Source organism: Notamacropus eugenii, chromosome 4 (assembly GCF_028372415.1).
Source record: "Notamacropus eugenii isolate mMacEug1 chromosome 4, mMacEug1.pri_v2, whole genome shotgun sequence".
Taxonomy (NCBI): domain Eukaryota; kingdom Metazoa; phylum Chordata; class Mammalia; order Diprotodontia; family Macropodidae; genus Notamacropus; species Notamacropus eugenii.
In genome coordinates, this window is record NC_092875.1 from 272,892,634 (window position 1) to 272,913,940 (window position 21,307).

The following is a 21,307-nucleotide window of genomic DNA, read 5'->3' on the forward strand; positions in this document are numbered from 1 at the left end:
GTATGTGAATGCAAGTGTATGTAGGTATATATGTATGTATATATCTTTGTGTGTATGTGTGTGCACATGTAGGCTTATATGTGTATGTTGTATACATATACATGTGCATATATGTGTTTACACACACACATATAACCCAAATACACACATATATAACTATATATATATAACTACATAGAACCATGTAATCTATCTATATCTACATGTACATCTATATCTATATATCCATGCTTAATTGTAGCCTTCTTGGAGGAGGAGAAAAAAGAGGGAAAAAGAACAAAGTAAAAAGTGCACAGCAGAAAACAAAAGAAAACTTACAAGAAAATAAAGAAAAGATGGACAGTTCTGAAAACAGTGCATAGTATTTTTTATATAGGCTTTCTTTTAGTAAAAATTTATTATATATACATATTGAAACCTTTATGTTCTGCTGTGCACATGACAATGCTCTTTTGCATTTTTCTTTTGCATTTATTTTAAAATTTAAGTTTATAATTTTTCTTTTTCGTTTCTTATTGAGTATTTGTTTAAAATAAATTAATTAAAAAAGAGAGAAGAAACAGACTGTGCAGGTATTTCATTGTCATGTTTGATAGATGCATTCTTTTCTCATGGTAGTGATAGCCTTCTATGCTCTTTAATATAAAAGCTTCCTTACTGATAGCTATAAATGAAACCTAGCATTGATTTGGCTCTGTTTCATTTTGAGATCAGCCATTTGCCAAATCTGGTAACTATAGTAATGTAAAAAAAAATTGTTTTTAGCTATTAACAAGTTTGTCATTTGCTTGTTTTTTGTCCTTGTTTTGCTATTTAGTTGCAAATGTCTCTTGATGGTTTAGAACAAATCTCAATTGCATTTTTCTCTGGAGTATTTTAGGATATGGGATAATTCATATCTGCCTCTCTCATTTCTCATCATGGTGTGAAGAGGATAGTGAGCTCTCAAAATCTATGCCAGTGGAGTAGAAGCCCTGGCAGAGTTCTACCAAACTGAAAGGGCTTCATATAAAAGTCCAGTATACTGACATGTCTATTTTCTAAGGATCAGTATAGTTGTACTAGGAGACAGGAATCATTAGGTTAGCTCTAAGGTGATGGTAGCAACTCTCAAAGACATTTAATAAATTATGGAAGGTCATGATCTTTAATGGAGAGCGGACTCAAACCACTAAAACTTACATATTCTCAAAGCATTGAAATAACACTATAAGATAAAACCTGTTTGGTTCTGTTTTGTAACATTTCCCAACATAAGCAGATTTGTCTTTTTAAAGGTTGTGCCTAATGGAAACAAGCAATGTTCCTCACTTACATTGTTTTCCAACTTCTTGTATTTTTATGTCTTAGTACTTTGGAAAATGTTAATGGGAATTTCTGTGAATGCATTTGCACAATGATGAGTAGTCTGAGTTCTAAAGAGTTCAGAAGCCTTTGTAGTAAAAGACATTCTCTATGTCCAAGATATTATTCATTTTTAGCAGCATTAGTAAGAATAACCTCTTTCCTAATTAATGCCTTTTTATTAACGTCTTGGTAATTGCCCTAAACCTAAGGTCAAATTTACTGAGTTATAATCTGCTAGTTCCCCCCTAGACTCCCTTTTAAAGATTGTATTTAAATTTGCATCTCTTTAGGATCTCTGTATTTTTCCTCTCTCTCTCGAGGGCTATTAAAAAATCTCCATTATTGGAATAGTAATCTCCATGAAGTAGCAGCATGAGTGACCAGCTGTGATTAGAACAGCCAGACTTTGGGGGGGAAAATTTCCACTTTCATCTAATTAAGAGAGAGAATTTTTTAGTATAACTCCCTCTAATAACTGGAGAAGTGTAGTGGTTATTGGGAGAGCATAATTGCTTAGCAATAATTATTTTGAAGCAGGAGTTCCAGGAATAGCTGGGAGACTCTGAATTGAGTTCAAACTGAAAAAAAGCAATAAGATTTGGGACCTTGCATCATGGAACAGACAGAAAAGTGAAAGCATTTTCTGATTCTTTTTCAAGCTTGCTTTAGGTAGATTTAAAAGGAGGAAGAAGTAGAAATGAATGAAATAACAGTGTACACTTCTGGCATTTTAGTGGTGGCTTATGAGATTCATGTCTACACTGGCTCAAAGCTAGGAGCTGAAACAGACTCTAATGTGTTAATCAACCTTATTGGAACCAGAGGAGATTCTGGAAAAAGAAGGCTTCATCAGTCTAAGAATAACCAGGTCAAGTTCCAACAAGGACAGGTAAAGAAATAATGTTTACCTACCACAATTTTGACAGTTCTGCTCTCTACCATATGCCAAAATTTCATATGGATTGCCAGATAGATGCAGTCTACCCCACCTCCCCCACGTTCAGCTCATACATCATTTGTTGTCCAGATAGTTCATTGAAGAATTCTCACCTTTGCTTTGCATTGTAATTATTTTTTTCATATTATTTGCCTCTGGATTAAGAGTTGAAAGACATTAATTCTAGACCTAGTTTCACTCCTGGGAAGCTATGTGGCAATGAGACCCATGAATTTGTGGTTCTATTGTCAAAAAATATTTACTGACTTCTATGTGCTTATGTCACATACCTGGAATGTATAACCTTTACATCTGTGCCATGTAAACCCATTACTTCCTCAATTTAAACATCATTATCTACAGCTTTTCTTGATACTTCCACCCACTAGTGTCCTCTTTCCCTAACTACCTTGTATTTATATTCATCCAATCTGCAAGAAAAAAAAACACAGAGGCAGAGTTCCAAGCCAATAGCACTTTATTAAAAAGCCCATGGTCTCCTCTAATGAAGTGGACCACAGATCTTTCTCATAATCTGAGATGCCTTACTTTTATAGGGCTTGATACCCAGACACTCAGAAGAGGCAAAGTAGAATGCAGTCTCTTTGGCTGCTTTTGAATTTGCTTTTGACCTTGATGAATTAGTCTGAGTGGTCACAAGATGGACAAGGCAAGGGTCATCTCTGGTGACTAAAGTGGTCATAAGATGGTCTCTTGCTCATGTTGGGCAAAAGAGAGTAGTCCAGAGGTACAAAAATAAGTTGGAAAACGTATCATGTCAAGACATCCCACTTATGCTTGGCCATGAACTCATCACTCAAAAGGGTGGAGGTTCTCTAGTTAATATTCTTGTAGTTAGGAAAGTGAGCTTCATAACAGTTTAGTGAATAGTGAACTTACAGCTTTTAGTTAAAAGTTTGGGACCTATTTTAAAAAAGGATCTAATTATTCCTACATCTAAGATATGTAAAATGTCTATTAATGTATGTAATTTCTCTACTCATGTTGGTTGACTTAAGTGACTAAATATATATTGCTAGATGATCATATCATTAATAATTGCTAACAATCATTACCCTTGTAGAATAATCATACTGAAATTGATTAATACTGATTTGAACAAAATACGGATCTAATTAAGATCATCTTTGTCTCATTTGTACACACATGCATAATAGACATCATATACACATCTATATTATATGTGCAATATCCACCAATGCAGTGTTTATTGAGGAGGGAGATCACATGGCCAGAGGACCATTTTACTGAAATTACTTTGGTAGCTGAGGAGAGGATGAACTGGAATGAGAAGTGATGATGCAGGGAGGTCAGTTAGAAGATTACAATAATAGTCCAGCCAAGAGTTGGTGAGGCCTAAACCAGGGTGGTAGCTATGTGAGTGAAGAGACAGGGCATATACAAGAGATATTGTTATGGTAGAAAGAACAAGACTTGGCAATAAATTGGAATATGGCATGAATGAGTGTGAGTACTTGAGTGTGACAGCAAAATTGAGAGCATGGGAAGCTACTTATGCCCTTAATAGTAATAACATTTGGAAGGGCAAGGAATTTTCTAGAAAGATAGTAAGTTCTGTTTTGAACATGGTTAGTTTGAAATGTCTATTGGACATAAAATTCAAGGAGACCAAAAGGCAATTGTTGATGAAGGACTGGATCTCAAGAGAGAGAACAGGGCTGGATACACAAAACTGAGAATCATCTGTAGAGAAATAATGAACTCAAGGGAACTGATAAGGACATCATATGAGACAGAAAAAGGAAAAAAGAAACCGCCCTAGCAAAGAGCCATTTGGCTTCATAGTCAGGGTTAATGGTATATGACCTGTATGAAGATCCAACACAGGAGACTGAGAAGGAACTGTTAGAGGTATGGCAGTACCAGAGAGAAACAACAGTGCTGAGAAAACCTAGAGAGGAGAGAGATTAGAAAAATTAGCCCCAAAGAGGTTATGTGACTGACCCAAAGGTACAGACATAAGTGGAAGAGGCAGCATCAGGACACAGAGACAGGAAAGCACATTCATTATTGCAAAAACATCCTTATCACCAGTTTGACTGTAGGTTATCTTGTTGTTAACTCTTTCCAAACAATTTATTTGAAAACCTATCATATTTACATTAATGTTTGTTCAGAGAAAATAATGAGTTAACAGATGTGTAGTACTTTAAGGTTTGAAAAGCATGGTCCGGGGGGGCGGAGCCAAGATGGCGGAGTAGAAAGACGTAAATACACATAGCTCCGAACCCACAACCCATACAACATGGGTATAAAGTAACTCATGGCGAATTCTGGAGCAGTGAGGCCACAGAACAGTGAAGAGAAGGAGATTTCTGTTCCAGAGGGACCTGCAAACCTCTCGCAAAAGGTCCGTCTCGCTGCAGACACGGAGCCCAGCCCAGCCCAGACCTGCTGCGGCCGCGGCACCAAGAGAAACAGACCTGAGCAGGCTTCAGGGATGGGATCTCCAGCGGCCGCACAAGTCCCTCCACCCACAGGTGACGGGGGTCGGTGAGAGAGTCTCTTTGGCGGGTCGAGAGGGGAGTGGGGTGCCCCCATAACTCGGGCCCCCCCGCCCCTGGGAGGTAGAGGCTGAGAGGCGGCTGCAGACCGGGGCTCCCCAAGCGGGCGGGAGCCTGGATCCATTGTTGAAGGTCTGTGCATAAATCCCCTGAGGGAACTGAGCCTGAGAGGTGGCCCTGCCCTGACCTGAGCACCTGAACTTAATCTCACACTGAGTAGCAGCCCTGCCCCTGCCGAAGCCCCGAGGCTGGGGAGCAGCATTTGAATCTCAGACCCCAAACGCTGGCTGGGAGGATCAGGAGGTGAGGTGGGTGTGAGGAGAATATTCAGAGGTCAAGTCACTGGCTGAGAAAATGCCCAGAAAAGGGAAAAGAAATAAGACTATAGAAGGTTACTTTCTTGGTGAACAGGCATTTCCTCCCTTCCTTTCTGATGAGGAAGAACAATGCTTACCATCAGGGAAAGACACAGAAGTCAAGGCTTCTGTGTCCCAGCCCACCCAATGGGCTCAGGCTGTGGAAGAGCTCAAAAAGAATTTTGAAAATCAAGTTAGAGAGGTGGAGGAAAAGGTGGGAAGAGAAATGAGAGACATGAAGTCAAAGTATGAACAACAAATCAGCACCCTGCTAAAGGAGACCCAAAAAAATGTTGAAGAAAATAACACCTTGAAAAATAGGCTAACTCAATTGGCAAAAGAGATTCAAGAAGCCAATGAGGAGAAGAATGCTTTCAAAAGCAGAATTAGCCAGATGGAAAAGGAGATTCAAAAGCTCACTGAAGAAAATAGTTCTTTCAAAATTAGAATGGCACAGATGGAGGCTAAGGACTTTGTGAGAAAGCAAGATATCACAATACAAGCCCAAAAGAATGGAAAAATGGAAGATAATGTGAAATATCTCATTGGAAAAACAACTGACCTGGAAAATAGATCCAGGAGAGACAATTTAAAAATTATGGAACTACCTGAAAGCCATGATCAAAAAAAGAGCCTAGACATCATCTTTCATGAAATTATCAAGGAAAACTGCCCTGAGATTCTAGAACCAGAGGGCAAAATAAATATTGACAGAATCCACAGAACACCACCTGAAAGAGATCCAAAAAGAGAAACTCCTAGGAACATTGTGGCCAAATTCCAGAATTCCCAGGTGAAGGAGAAAATATTGCAAGCAGCTAGAAATAAACAATTCAAGTATTGTGGAATTACAATCAGGATAACACAAGATCTAGCAGCCTCTACATTAAGGGATTGAAGGGCAGGGAATAGGATATTCCAGAAGTCAAAGGAACTAGGACTAAAACCAAGAATCACCTACCCAGCAAAACTGAGTATAATACTTCAGGGGAAAAATTGGTCTTTCAATGAAATAGAGGACTTTCAAGCATTCTTGATGAAAAGACCAGAGCTGAAAAGAAAATTTGACCTTCAAACACAAGAATGAAGAGAACCAGGAAAAGGTGAACAGCAAAGAGAAGTCATAAGGGACTTACTAAAGTTGAACTGTTTACATTCCTACATAGAAAGACAATATTTGTAACTCTTGAAACATTTCAGTATCTGGGTACTGGGTGGGATTACACACACACGCACACACACATAGAGACAGAGTGCACAGAGTGAATTGAAGAGGATGGGATCATATCTTAAAAAAAATGAAATCAAGCAGTGAGAGAGAAATATATTGGGAGGAGAAAGGGAGAAATTGAATGGGGCAAATTATCTCTCATAAAAGAGGCAAGCAAAAGACTCATTAGTGGAGGGATAAAGAGGGGAGGTGAGAGAAAAACATGAAGTCTACTCTCATCACATTCCACTAAAGGAAAGAATAAAATGCACACTCATTTTGGTATGAAAACCTATCTTACCATACAGGAAAGTGGGGGATAAGGGGATAAGCAGGGTGGGGGGGATGATAGAAGGGAGGGCATGGGGAGGAGGGTGCAATTTGAGGTCGACACTCATGGGGAGGGATAGGATCAAAAGAGAATAAAAGCAATGGGGGACAGGATGGGATGGAGGGAAATATAGTTACTCTTATACAACACAACTATTATGGAAGTCATTTGCAAAACTACACAGATTTGGCCTATATTGAATTGCTTGCCTTCCAAAGGGAAGGGGTGGAGAGGGAGGGAGCTAAAGAAGTTGGAACTCAAAGTGTTAGGATCAACCGTCGAGTAATGTTCTTGCCACTAGGAAATAAGAAATACAGGTAAAGGGGTATAGAAAGCTATCTGGCCCTACTGAACAAAAGAGAAGACGGAGACAAGGGCAGAGAGGGATGATAGAAGAGAGAGCAGATTGGTCATAGGGGCAATTAGAATGCTTGGTGTTTGGGGGGGGAGGGGATAAAAGGGGAGAAAATTTGTAACCCAAAATTTTGTGAAAATGAATGTTAAAAGTTAAATAAATAAATTTAATAAAAAAAGAAAAAAAAAAGAAAAAAAAAAAGAAAAGAAAAGCATGGTCCACACATAATATCCCATCATCTTTTTCTTTCATTGTGTAGGTGGATGTCTTTGTCATTAAGGCTGTGTCTCTTGGAGATCTCAAGAAAGTTCTGATTAGTCACGATGGAACTGGTCCAGGTAAGATGCAGCTTTATGATAAGAATTTTTTTTAACTCTTCAGGTCAGTGGAATGGTTAGGGTATAGTGACGATAGAGGTAAAATAGCAGGGACCATCACATGAGCAGTGATAGGGACATTCCTATAACAAGCAAAGCTAATGCTAAAATAAAATTCAACTTTAAACATTTTCAAATAGGTTGATTACTTCAGTGGCATGGCTGGGAATCAGAAACTTTGAACTGGAATGACTTTGGGCAAGTTCCTTAACCTCCCCCTTTACCTCAATTTTTTCATTTGTAAACTGGGGACAATGATACTTCTACTAACTATTTTGCATAGTTCTGTGAGAATCAGATGGGAGAATGGGATTATGGAATCATATATTCAGTAGTAGAAAGGATCTAAGAGCCTATGTATTTAGCCCAATCCTTTTATTTATGGGCAAGGAAACAGACCAAGAGAGATTAACCTGCCTAACATCACAACGTACATAAAGTGCTTTGTGACCACAAAACCCTGCATAAATTTGAGTTATTATAACTTGATAATTGCTACATGCTATTGGCAATGATTTTTTAAAAAATGTCAACGAATTATTTCCAAGCCTAGTATACTTTACTATCACCATTAATACTACTACTTATGTTACTAATTATAGCTTGTATTTACGTAGTACATCATAGTTTACAAAGCACTTTAAGTATATTAGCTCACTTGATCCTTGCAAGAGCTGTTACAAATATCATTATCCTCATTTTACCAATGAGGGAACTGAAGCTCAGGGACATTACCTGATTTTGCTGAGAGTCATGAAGCTAGGAAGTTGCAGAGCTAAACTTGGACCCAAGTCTTTTAATTCTAAATTTAGTGTCTTTGTTTTATCACATGGGCTTTATAAGGATAAAATAGCTTTGGGTAAAGAGAAAAGTAAACTATTGAAATTAGATGAAGTAACATTAAAGCATCATTTAAAAGAAAGTAGGTGGTTTTTTTCCAGAACAATTAAGATGAAAATGGAGAGAAGAGAAAGAAGCAGGGTAAGGAGAAAATAAGTAACTTATAAAAAGAATCAAGTGGTAACTATTGGAGAGACAGCCAAAAACATGATTTTGAACCCAAGGAAGCAAGAACAATTATGCTATCTTTTGTGAAGGGTGACAATTCTGACTCAGTATTAGCAGAATTTATATTTTGTATATAATTTGCCAGGCCTAGAGGCCTGAGGGCTACCCGAGTCTTACCTTACCTATCGTAGGTCTTCGGCTGGCCAAACCGGATAAACGTATGAGAGAAGAGACTTTCCGGAGTCGAACAAGGGTTAGGCTTTATTCAGGGTCCTGGTTACATGTGCAGGGGGAACTCTTCCTTAGGAGAGAGAGAGAAATCTCCCAAGGAGACAAGATCTTACAGTAAGAGAATGAAAGTAGAAGTGGAAGTGGGGAGAGAGGGGAGAGGGAAGAAAGAAGAGAGGAAAAGGGGCCTTCTGTCCTCTAAGGGCCCCTCAGCGCTAAGAGCGCCTTCGGGCTTTCCTGACCCTACTTAAGCTCTCCTGCCATATCGTTTGCACCTCAATACCGTGCCTGTTAGATAACAATAGGTGTGCCCAGATCCGGGCCAGTCTCGAGGGCAGGGATGCTCTCTCCCATCACGTTCTCACGGGAAGAGGCGGAAATACACGAGATCTCACTCCTCAATTCCCTGCTGTTTCCTGGGGGGCCTCATGAGAACTCTAAGGTTTAGAAGCTCTCACCTTTACCCGCCCGAGACTGTCCACATGGAACTGAGCTTACACCCCCAACAATAATTAATATATAAGATGCTTACTGGTTGAACAGTAAATTTAAAAGAATGGGAAGGGTAAACTCTTCCTTCTACTTTAATACTCTACCAAGATTTCTGGGAGAGAGAAGAAATACAACAATAAGGGAATAGACTATCAGGATCTTAAATATACTTTTAAAAGGTAACTCATAAATGGAAGGAATATTTAAGATAGCCATATGTAAGGAATTTTATTTCTAAACTATTAATTTTCTTCTTGGCAAAGCTTTGGTCAGAGAAAAGTTTTATAGATATAGTGAAGATCTTTGGATGAAAATTTTTTTTTAGCAATTTTGAAAGGAAAAGACACTTTGGGCATCCTTCACGATACTGGACAGGATATTTAAATCCAAAGAGAAGAATTGAAAGATTTCAATGTAATATTACTTTTTATATTTCCATTGATCTGTTTGTAAAAGGACCAACTTTAAATGCTACATTCTAAATAGTAACATATTTGAAAGGCTTTCTAAGGAAAAGTTTTATAGCTCTAGAATAGCCCTTTCTGTTAATTTTTAATAACTTTTTTCAATGAGAAGAAAATGAAAGCTCAATTTGTACTTAAATCTAGCCAATGTGTTTTAAAATTAATTTTTTAATCAGAATCCAAAAAAGGTTGGGAATATACAACTGGAAGATAACCTTAGATTATGTATAAAATGAGGACATTGTATGTATAAACAAGTAAATCATACCATCTAACTGTTCTTGTGAAGTAGGGCTCAAAATTCCATGTAGCTAAGATGATAGTTTCCAGAGACCCAGAAGCCCAGGATAGAAGTTGGTCTAGGTGTGGAATCAGAAGTCTGGGGCACAAGAGTCAGCTTTGATTCTTCTTAGCTGTGCAGTCTTGTCAAGGCGTTTACCTTCTCTGAGACTCAGATTAGCTCAGATGACTAAAATGAAGACCCTAAGGTTTAGTAACTTCCAAGATCATTGCTGTTCAGTCATTTTGGTCATCTCTGACTCTTCATGTACCCATTTAGGGTTTTCTTGGCAAAGATACTGGAGTGGTTTCCTATTTCTCTTTCCAGCTAATTTTACAGCTGAGGAAGCTAAGACAAACAGGATTAAGTGACTTGCCCAGGGTCATATAGCTAATGTCTGAGGCTGGATTTGACCTCAGGTCTTCCTGACTCCAGGTCTGGCACTCTATCCACTTCACCACCTAGCAAGACCACCCCACCTAGTCAGTTTTAGAACTGGAACTTAAAAGTCAGGCCTCCATATGACAAGTCTGAGTTTTGTACCACTATGCCAAGATTGCTTTCTTTGTAACAAAGACTTTCTAAACTGAGGGAATGGGAGTTTGGGCTGTAGATAAATGGGAAAAAGAAGGTATTTTTTTTAGGCATGGCCCATTTGGAAGAAAGTAGATTCAGTTGTGAACTATGGGAACCTGGGATGAGCAACACGATAGCACTATGAAACAAGAATATGCTCAAAGGTAGAATAAAGGTTCAGGAAAGGAGGGAGATGAAACATATATCTATTATTCGGTATTGTCAAGAGCCCTTGTGCATTGGTTATTTTATTTCTTTTTCCTTTTTTAAAATGCAGAAAACTCTTCCTTAGTTTTTGCATGTGTTGAATTGAGTAGTCCCCATGACAATTACTTCCTTCTTTTATAAATGAGACACCTATGGAATATCATTAACTTTTTAGTTCACAAAGGAATTATAGATGAAATATGATGGTTATAAGAAACAGTATATAAATATAGTGTGTTCCTTAACAAAGCTAGGTGTGTTCCGGTCCTTAGAACAAGTTCTCCATTTACCCCACTCTGGTGAGTTCTCTGTATAGTAGTAATAGTATTCACTCTAAAGTAGTAATAATATTTGAACTGATTCTAATAAACTCTTAACAGCTGAAAATGCTTGCCTTTAACAGCCTTTATTTGAAATAAAATCCACCAACCAAATAAAAACTTGATCATGTGCTGTTTGATAGGGAAAGAATAAATGATGTGTAAATATGAGCTATTTACATTTTTTTCCCTGAAAATAAGTTGTGGTTCAGTTCTCCCCATTCCTTTCCACCTCAAGCTTCCCAACCATCTGACAACACCCTACTTATCCTACCATTCCATTGAAATCCAAAGAACATTATTTACTTTTCAAATTTCCATGCCAATTCACTATAGAAAGGGTATGCCTCTATTTTATCTTTAGGTGATTTTAAATTGAAAATATGACTTCCAGCAGTAATTTCACCCATAAAGTAGTTCCATTTGAAAAGTAAAATAAAATTTCAGAACATGAAATTCTTCAAAAAAGTTATTTTTAGCCTGTATTCAGTCTCAATTATTACTTTCATGCACTAAAGAGTACTTCTATGCAGCCTTGGTGTCCAAGAAAAGTTGATACAACTTCTTTGGAGAAGCGGAGGGACAGAGAAAATCTGGCTCAAGATTCTGACAATATTATTGAAAAGTATCAGCCTTTGTTTAAACAAAGGGGAGTGTAATATTGTAGGAAAAGCACTGACCTTAAGATCAAAGGACCTGGATTTAACTCACAACTCTACTACATTCTACTTCCATGACCTTAGGCAAGTCACTTTACTCAGGCTCAGTTTCCTCATCTATAAAATCATAAGGTTGACCAGTTCTGAATTCTGTGATGAGGGAAAGAATGGAATAGTGGATAGATTGTGGAATCTGGAAACCTGAGTTCAAATTCTGCTCAGATGCCAAATATGCATATGTAATGATGGACAAATCACTTAGCCTTTCAGAGCCCCAGTTCCCTCATCTGTAAAATGAGGCAGGTACTTGAACTACTTAGCTTACAGAGTTATGGTGAGGAAAGCCTTCTGAAAACTTTAAGCAACTATATAAGTAATTTCTAAGATCCCCCTCTTGTGGGGAGGAAGAGAGAGGACCAGCACTGTGACTTTATTGTTATAGAGAAGATGTGCTGAATGCTGGACAACATTCCCAGAACTGAATTAAAATATAGTTAGAAAATACATAACAAAATCAATAAAAATGCAATTGCTTGTGTTATTAGGTAATCTATTGTAATAAATTGTAATAGATTGAAATAGTTTAAAAAAATCAAGAAAAATACAATAGATTGTAAGCTCCTTGATTGCAGGGCCTGTCTTTTACTCTTTTTGTATCTAGTATGTTTAGCACAATGCCTGGAACATAGTAGTCATTTAAAGAAACATTAATTAATTAAATTTATGTATTTTCAATTTTCAACATTCATTTCCACAAAATTTTGAATTTCAAATTTTCTCCCTATCTCCTCCCTTCCCCCAACCCATGACAGCATGTATTCTGATTACTCTTTCCTCCAATCTGCTCTTATCCCATTCCCTTCTATTTTCCTGTAGGACAAGATAGATTTCTATACCCGATTGACTATATCTCTTATTTCCTCATTGCATGTAAAAACAAATTTTAACATTCATTTTTAAAGCTTTGAGTTCCACATTCTCTCCCTCCCTCTCTACCCATCTTCATTGAGAAGGCAAACAATTCAAAGGCAATAGGTTATACATGTTTAGTCATGCAAAACATTTCCATAGCAGTCATGTTGTGAAAGACTAACTATATTTCCCTCCATGCTGACCTACCCTCCATTTATTTATTTTATTCTTTCCTTTGATGTGTCCCTCTACAAAAGTATTTTCTTCCAATTACCCCTTCCCCTAATCTGCTCTCCCTTCTATTATGCCCTCTCTCTTATCCCCTTCCCCCCTGCTTTCCTATAGGATAAGATAAACTTCCATATCCAATTAAATGTATAGGTTATTCCCCCTGAAGCCAAATCCAACGAAAGTAAGATTCACTTATTCCCTCTCACCTTCCCCCTCTTCCCCTCCATTACAAAAGCTCTTTCTTGCCTCTTTTATGTGAGATTATTTACTATATTCTATCTTCCCTTTATCTTTCTCCCATTACATTCCTCTTAACATTTAGTTTTATTTTTTAGATATTGTCCCTTCAGATTCAGCTCACCCTGTGCTCTCTTTGCCTCTCTGTCTCTCTGTCTCTGTCTCTCTCTCTCTCTCTCTCTCTATATATATATATATATATATATATACACATACTCATATTTATACATATATACATACATTCACATATACATCCACATACACACATACACACACACACATATGGATGGGTAGATGGATAGATGGATTTCCCTCCAACTACCCAAATACCGAAAAAGGTCTCATGAGTTACAAATATCATCTTTCCATGTAGTAATGTGAACAATTCAATTTTAATAAGTCTTCTATGGTTTCTCTTTCCTGTTTACTTTTTCATGCTTCTCTTGATTCTTGTATTTGAAAGTCAAATTTTCTATTCAACTCTGTTCTTTTCAACAAGAATACTTAGAAGTCCTCTATTTCATTGAAATTCCATTTGCCCCTTGAAGTATTATACTCAGTTTTGCTGGGTAGGTCATTCTTGGTTTTAATCCTACCTCCGCTGACCTCTGGAATATCATATTCTAAGTTCTCCAGTCCGTTAGTGTAGAAGCTGCTATATCCTGTGTTATTTTGATTGCATTTCCACAATACTTGAATTGTTTCTGGTTGCTTGTAATATTTTCTCCTTGACCTGGGAACTCTGGAATTTGTCTACAATATTCCTAGGAGTTTTCCTTTTGGAATCTCTTTCAGGAGATAATTGGTAGATTCTTTCCATTTCTTTTTTACCTGCTGGTTCTAGAATATCAGGGCAGTTTTCTTAAATAATTTCTTTAAAAAATGTCTAGACCTCTTTTTTTTTGATCATGGCTTTTAAATAGTCCTCTAATTTTTAAATTATGTCTCTTAGATCCATTTTCCAGGTCAGTTGTTTCTCCAATTTTCTTCTATCTTTCTATCATTTCTATCATTCATTTGGTTTTGTTTTATAATACCTTAATATTTTATAATTTCTTGATTCCTCATAAAGTCATTAGCTTCCATTTGCTCCATTCTAATTTTTAAGGAATTTTAAGGAATTATTTTCTTCCATGACCTTTTGGATCTCTTTTTCCATTTGACACCTTCTGTTTTTTAAGGGCATTCTTCTCATTTGGCTTTTGGATCTCTTGGGCCATTTGGGTTAGTCTAATTTTAAAGATATTATTTTCTTCAGCATTTAGGGTGTCCTGTAACAAACTGTTGACTTGTTTTTCATGATTTTCTTGTATCACGCTCATTTATCAATTTTTCTTTTATTTGATTTTCAAAATCTTTTTTGAGCTCTTCCATGGCCTGAGACCAATTAATATCTTTCTTGGAGGCTTTGGATGTAGGAGCTTTGACTTTCTTGTCTTCTTCTGGTTCTTTGATTTTCTTTGTCACCAAAGATGTAAGAAAATACCTTCCTGACTGTCTTTGTTGTTTGTGGATTGAGAAGTCTGGAAACCACTGTATCTGCCAGCAATTCCACATAGCAGTCATTTAACAAATGTTTATTGAACTGAATTGAACATAAATAATGTTAATATGCGGCTTTCTAAATCAAAATGTTGCCCACAGGTATACTTATGAATGGATTAGTGGTCTTCATTTAATGCTTCAGTTTGATACCACTGATGAAGAAAGCTCCTTGAGAACTTCTTCTAGTGTAGATTGTTGCCTTCTCATCTTAGAGCAATGAGAGAGGTTAAATGACTTGCCCAGGATCATAAAACCAGCATGTGTCAAAGGTGGTGCTTGAATCCAGGTCTTCCAGTCTTATAGGAAGTTCTCTATCTATTGTGCCATGATGTCTCTTAAGGTTATTTTTTAAATGCTATGATTCCCTGGATCTTGAGTCCTTTTCCATGAATGATAATTGGAGAAGTCACTTGTACCTGTTCATCATGCTCTAGTTTCTGTGTTAGTATGATTTGAAATATGTATATTACCTATCCTATTGAAATTTCATCAATTAACTTTTGTTAATTGATTTTTAATGGAAATCTTATAATGAAAAATGCAGATTTTTATACAGGAAATTGAATGTAAAGGTTGGTATTCCTCTTGCCAAAGACTTCATAAGTGAAGTTATTCTCCTTTGTCAATTTAATCCAGGCAATGGTTGGTTCCTTGAGAAGATTATTATTAAATTTAAAGAGGAAGAAGAGGATCAAGAGATTCTGTTTCCATGTGACAGGTATGTAATTCCTTGATAAAATTCTTTTTCCTCACTCCTGGACATTGCTGTTATCCCAAGATCTTGTCTCTGTCTCCCTGATTTCAGGATAATTTTTTCTATATCTTTGTCTTTCCTTTCTACATGCCGTTATTTACTAAATCTGGCAAAGTCATCTACCATAACTCTTAAAGCTCTTGACTTTTCCTTTTCTCTTCTCTCAGGTTTCTAGTTTGCCAAATCTATTTTGCAGATCTTCATTAGCTTATGTGAATTACTTTAACCTTTCTTTATTGTCTCTCTCTGCTCCAAGTTGTACTGAATGCCATGTGGTCCAAGTATCATTATCTTCATTTTGTAGATAAGGAAACCAAAACTGAGAGAGTGTATGTAGCTTGCCCAAGGGCAAATAGGGGAATGCAGATCTAGGATCAAGTTTAGGTCTTCTGAATCAAAGGATGAATATCGAGTTCATTAAACTATGGTGCCTCACACTGCTTATCTAATCATGCCACACTATCCCTCACTATCACAGAGCAGTTCCCTTTAATCCCATAGATAAATATTCAAGGTCCTACAAAAACTGTCCCTAACTTTCCTGTCTAGGTTTAATTGATGCCCACATTCCAGGCAGCACAGTGGATATAGCCCTGGGCTTGGAGTTAGGAAGACCAGAATTCAAATCCAGCCTCTGCTATTACCAGTTCTGTTACTTATCCTCTGTTACCTCAGTTTCCTTAACTATAAAATAGAGATAATAATAGTACCTATTTCAAATGGTTGGCATGAGGATCAAAGGACACAATATCTGTAAAGCACTTAACACAGTCCCTGGCAAATAATAGCTACTCAATAAATGCTTATTCCCTCCCATGACCCTCCCCCTACATTTCCCTTGAACATAGCCTTTCTTCTGTTTCTTTGTCCAATTTATACCAAATGTATGAGAAAGCTTTCTACTACCCATCAGTCAGACTGCAGCTCTCTTTTCCTTAAAATACGTTCTAAGTCTAGCTCCTCCAGGGAACTTTTCTAATGAAGAGTTCTCTATTGGATAACACACTATCAAATGTATCCCCTCAGAGGCTGAGGATTTTCGAGGAAAGAGCAGTGCTCTTGAAGTTAGGAGACCAAACTTCTATTTGCTGTTTTATCATTCAGAACTTGAGTTAATCAATTAATAACACTATAACTCATTTTCCTCAGAAGATGATCATACCTGCCCTTTCTCTGTCTCTGTCTCTGTCTCTGTCTCTCTGTCTCTCTGTCTCTTTCTCTCATTACTTAATTTCTCTCTCTCTCTCTCCCTTTCTCTCTGATTCTCTTTCTTCCCCCTCCCCCACTTCTTAGCCAAGAATGTATGAGAATCTGGCGAGTAAATACCTTAGAAAGCTACAGCATTTCTTTCTTACAAGGAGTCACTTTTTGTTCACTAATGGCACTATGGTGTAGTGGAACGAATACTGAACTTAGTCAGAAGATTTGAGTTTCAATCCTGGCTTTGTTAGTCATTCCTTGTACAGCTCTGGATAAGTCATTAAATTTCTGGAGCTCAGAATTTGTTCCTCTATAGAATGGAGGTCTTCAACTAGAGAACTCTAAAGTTCCTTTCAGCCCTAAATTCTACAATTGTAAATCACCTTTGCAGTTCTGGGTGGGGACTATTTCCATTTCTAACTTAATTTTCCCAAATTCATGGCACAGTGTTGTACATTGTGTCACTTGATAAATATTTGTTAATGTGCATACCCTTTGATCCAGAAACACCACTGCTAGGTATATATTTCAGACATCAAAAAAAAAAAAAAAAGGAAAAGAATGTATTTGTACAAAAATATTTATAGCTACTCTTTTTGTGGTGGCTGAGAATTGGAAATTGAAGGGATGCCCATCAATTGGGGAGTGACTAAACAAGCTGGGGTATGTGATTGTAATGTTATTGTGCTATAAAAAAGGGCAAGCAGGATGATTTCAGAAAAACCTGGAAAGACTTACATGAACTGATGCAATGTGAAGTGAACAGAACTAGGAGAACATTATACACAGTAACAGCAATATTTTTCAATGGAGAACTGTGAATGACGGCTGTTCTCAGCAATGTTATAGTCCAAGACAGTCCCAAAGGACTAATGATGAAGCATAATATCTACCTCCAGAGAAAGAACTGATATTGCTTGAATACAGACTAAAGCATGCTGTTTTTCACTTTTTATGTGTTCTTTTTCTTTTATTTGAATATTCTTGTACAAAATGACTAGTATGGAAATGTTTTACATGATTGCATATGTATAACCTATATCTGATTGCTTGCTATCTCAGGAAGTTGGAGAGGGGAAAGGAGAGATAGAATTTGGAACTCAAAACCTAAAAAAAATATTGAGAATTACTTTAACATGTAATTGGGGAGGAAATTTTATATATAGATATATATCTGTATATATACATCCATGTGTATATATACATATATATGACATTTACTGATAAGCAGGTAAATTTTTTGTCACCATGGTCTTATGAAAAATCCTTTCTTTTGATAATCTGACCTGAGTAATTAGTTGAACTCTTTATTTTCCTGTTCTTCACCCTCATCCCCAATATTGTTTAAAATTGTACCCTATTTGTTAAGATTACTCAATACCTTGAATCTATACTGTTTGGAGAGTACTTGGACTTTGTGTATTTGTTTAAAAGTACCTAAGCTTTTTGGGTATGTAGGGTGTTTAGGGGGCACTAGCACTTCTGGATGTGAGGACTTGCTGAGCCCTTTTCAGGGCTGCTCATCCCTCTTTGGTGTCTACCTACCTCTCACCTAGCTCTCACCTGTGGCTCCAAGAAACTATAGAATGGGAAGCAGCCACACACCAATAAAATCATCTCAGCAGGTGGGCTAAACTAGCCTGAGCTTAACTGATGGTCTCAAACCCAAGCATGGGATGACCTCCCCCAGCAGAATGAACAGATGACAACAATTTGTTCCAATGTTCATGAAGATGGATGAAGCAGGTACTGTGAAATGCTTGGTTAGATACTGAAGATACCAAGGTCATCCACTGCATCCCAGGCCATCACCAGTCATCTTGACTTTTGTCTTGCTACTGAACCTTGATGATTCTGGAAGGAAGAGTGAGGTTGATGACTTTGTGCAACTCTACCTCACCTATGTCCAATTCACTCAGGAGTCAAGATACCACCCTGTCATTTCATGGGTCCTCTTCAAAATGAAGGATAAAGAGTAACAACCTGTGACCTTATTTGTATAAAATATTTTAAAATCTCTAAGATATATAAATGTTACAAAATATTCTCATTGAAGAAAATTTTAGGTTTTAGAGATTTGTAAAAACAATGCCATTTTCCCATTGAAGAGTTAAAGAATTTCCCTTGGATACTGAGATATTTGCTACTAAATAGAGAGATATTGAGAAATATACAGGTAATTGAATTTTTTTAGTTTTAAAAATATTTTATATTTTCCAATTTCATGTAAAAACAATTTTTAACATTTACTTTTTAAAATTTTGAGATCCAAGTTCTCTCCCTCCCTTGTCATATCCTTAAGAAGACAAGGAATTTGATATAGGTTATACAATGCAGTCATGCAAAGCATAATTCCAGATTAGTCATTTTGTGAAGAAAACACAGACAAAACCCAAGAAAAATAAAGTTAAAAAAGTATGCCTTGATCTATATTCAGACTCCTTCGGTTCTTTGTCTGGAGGTAGACAGCATTTTTCATCATAAGTCCTATTTTAGATAATTGTGTTGCTTAGACTAGCTAAATCTTTCAGTGTTGAACATTATACAATTTTGCTGTTACTGTGTACAATGTTCTTCTGGTTCTGTTCACTTCACTTTGTATCAATTTAAGTATTGACTGACATTTAAAAATGTTCTTTCATAACTATTAACTATCATTTGAACCCATGCTTGGTGAAGTCTAAATTATGCAACCTAATTTGGTATTTTGTTTTGTCTTAGCACACGTTTTAAAACATAAAATACTATTGATAAAATAATGCGGAAGTACAACAGAGTTTTTATTAAATTCTAGTCTTAATTTTCAAAAACACTAAAATATCAAATAACATTTATTTTATTTATTATATGTTGATTTGTAGTAAATTATAGTAAATCCAATCCTGCTGGCAGTTGTAGAAGAGATACTTAGATGGCAATGACCCAGTGACAAACTTGGGAAAATGACATGTATTGGGGAAAAAGGTGCTGCATAGCTTGATATTTTACTTGCTGCTCACAAGCAGTTCTAAACTGGTTTTAATAGAATTAGAGAATCTATATTGTTGTCATTGTTAAGTCATTTCAGTTACGGATGACTTTTTGTGACTCATTTTTTTTTTTTTTAGCTGATATTCTTCTCCAGCTTTTTCCAGATGAGGAAACTTAGTCAAACAGAGTTAAGTGACTTGCCCAGGCTCACACAGCTAATAAGTGTCTGAGTCCAGATTTGAGTTTAGGAAGATGAGTCTTTCTAATTCCAGCCACAGCACTCTGTCTACTATGCCACCTATCTGCCTTTTATTTATTCTGTGCTAATTTCAGTATAGTTTTGCTTGTAAGCTAGCAAACATAGTGCTTTATCGTTCAATTTTAGATCATGTGGCTAGGGAAGAGGAGAAGTTGATAGCATTTCCCTTGTTCAAACTGATCTTTCCTTTTACCTATTCCTGTTAAAACTATGGGTCTAAAGAACATTTTTTGAGGTAGACATTAACTGGCATAAGCAGCATCTTACTTATAGGAAAATTGCTTTAACAGGCAATGAAAATCTTTAAAATTTGAGAAAGTCTCCTATGATTTTGCAAGTACTTTTCTCTAATGAAATCTTTTTAAAAAAAACTATTCTACCAAACATCACTTTATTCCATCCAAAAATAAACATTGTGTTGGTTGATTCCCCCAGTTGCTAATGTCTTCCCCAGAAATTACTTTGTTTATGTTTTGTATTTAATTTTCAATGTACATGTTATTTCCTACCAATAGAATGTAAACTCCCTGAGGACAGGAACAATTTTATTTGTGTCTGTATATTTTGAGAGCCAAATATGTCTGGAACATAGGATGTGCTTGAAAAAAATAAAAATTGTTGAGTGAATGATTTAATTGATTTGATTTGATATTGGTTGTTGAGGAAATCAAGAAAATTATTTTCATCAATATCATTTGATTTTATAAAATCTTTCTAAGAACAGAATCTTTAAATAAGATAGTGAATTCTCCAAAGGATTGACTTGACAACCGGACTTTGTTAAATAGAAAAATAGGCTTTTCTTCTCTAGCAGTAAGTAGATTTTACAGGGAGGAGAACGATTTTTTATATCTGCTCCATTTAGTAGTTTCTGTGTCTTTTGAACTAAAGGTTTCTTTTAATTAAAATTAATGGAGTTTCTGAAGACTTTGAAAAATTCAAAATTGAGTCAACATTTTTATTATAATAATCTATCAACACACTGGTGATTTGTGTTCTTGATTTCTTAATTCTAAATATGATAATAGCTCTCCATAGCAAATTTTTAAAAATCACCTTATGCCCTCTCTGTACTTAGCTAACCTGGTAGCAGATAGCAGAAATAGTTTATAATCCTGGCTACAGTCAAAACTGCTTCATCTTGGGAGAGCCTGTGGGGGCTAGAAAATTCTTTAAAAACACAGGCTCACCTCCATCCCATAGCAATGCACTAGGTTTACATTGTAAATCTGCAGCACTTTATGGTTTACAAAGCATTTACTCACAACTCTATGAGCTAGGTAGCGGGAGTGCTATTGTTACTGTTTTATAGATAGTAAAAGAGATTCACAGAAGTTGATCAACTTGTACTTGTTCTCGTAGTTAGAAAGTGGTAGAGAGTGAACTAAAACCTCAATATTTGTGTTTCTTTCTACATTTCCTTCTTGGGTAACAGAACCAAAGTTGCCCTTATACATAGATAACTCAAGAGAGGAAATACCACTTGACATGAGTTTATTTATGTGT

The 21,307-nt window shown here is 36.5% G+C and overlaps 1 protein-coding gene across 5 annotated transcripts in view; it reads left to right on the forward strand.

Moving 5' to 3' along the window:
- The window catches only part of LOC140501243 (lipoxygenase homology domain-containing protein 1-like), a 680,545-nt gene that overhangs the window by 409,567 nt on the left and 249,671 nt on the right, over positions 1-21,307 (forward strand). For all 5 annotated transcript variants that reach the window (XM_072604606.1, XM_072604605.1, XM_072604607.1 and 2 more), the window contains 3 exons: positions 2,082-2,236; positions 7,342-7,420; positions 15,255-15,336. In XM_072604606.1, the coding sequence (XP_072460707.1) occupies positions 2,082-2,236; positions 7,342-7,420; positions 15,255-15,336 (316 nt within the window). The remainder of the gene's footprint in view (positions 1-2,081; positions 2,237-7,341; positions 7,421-15,254; positions 15,337-21,307) is intronic.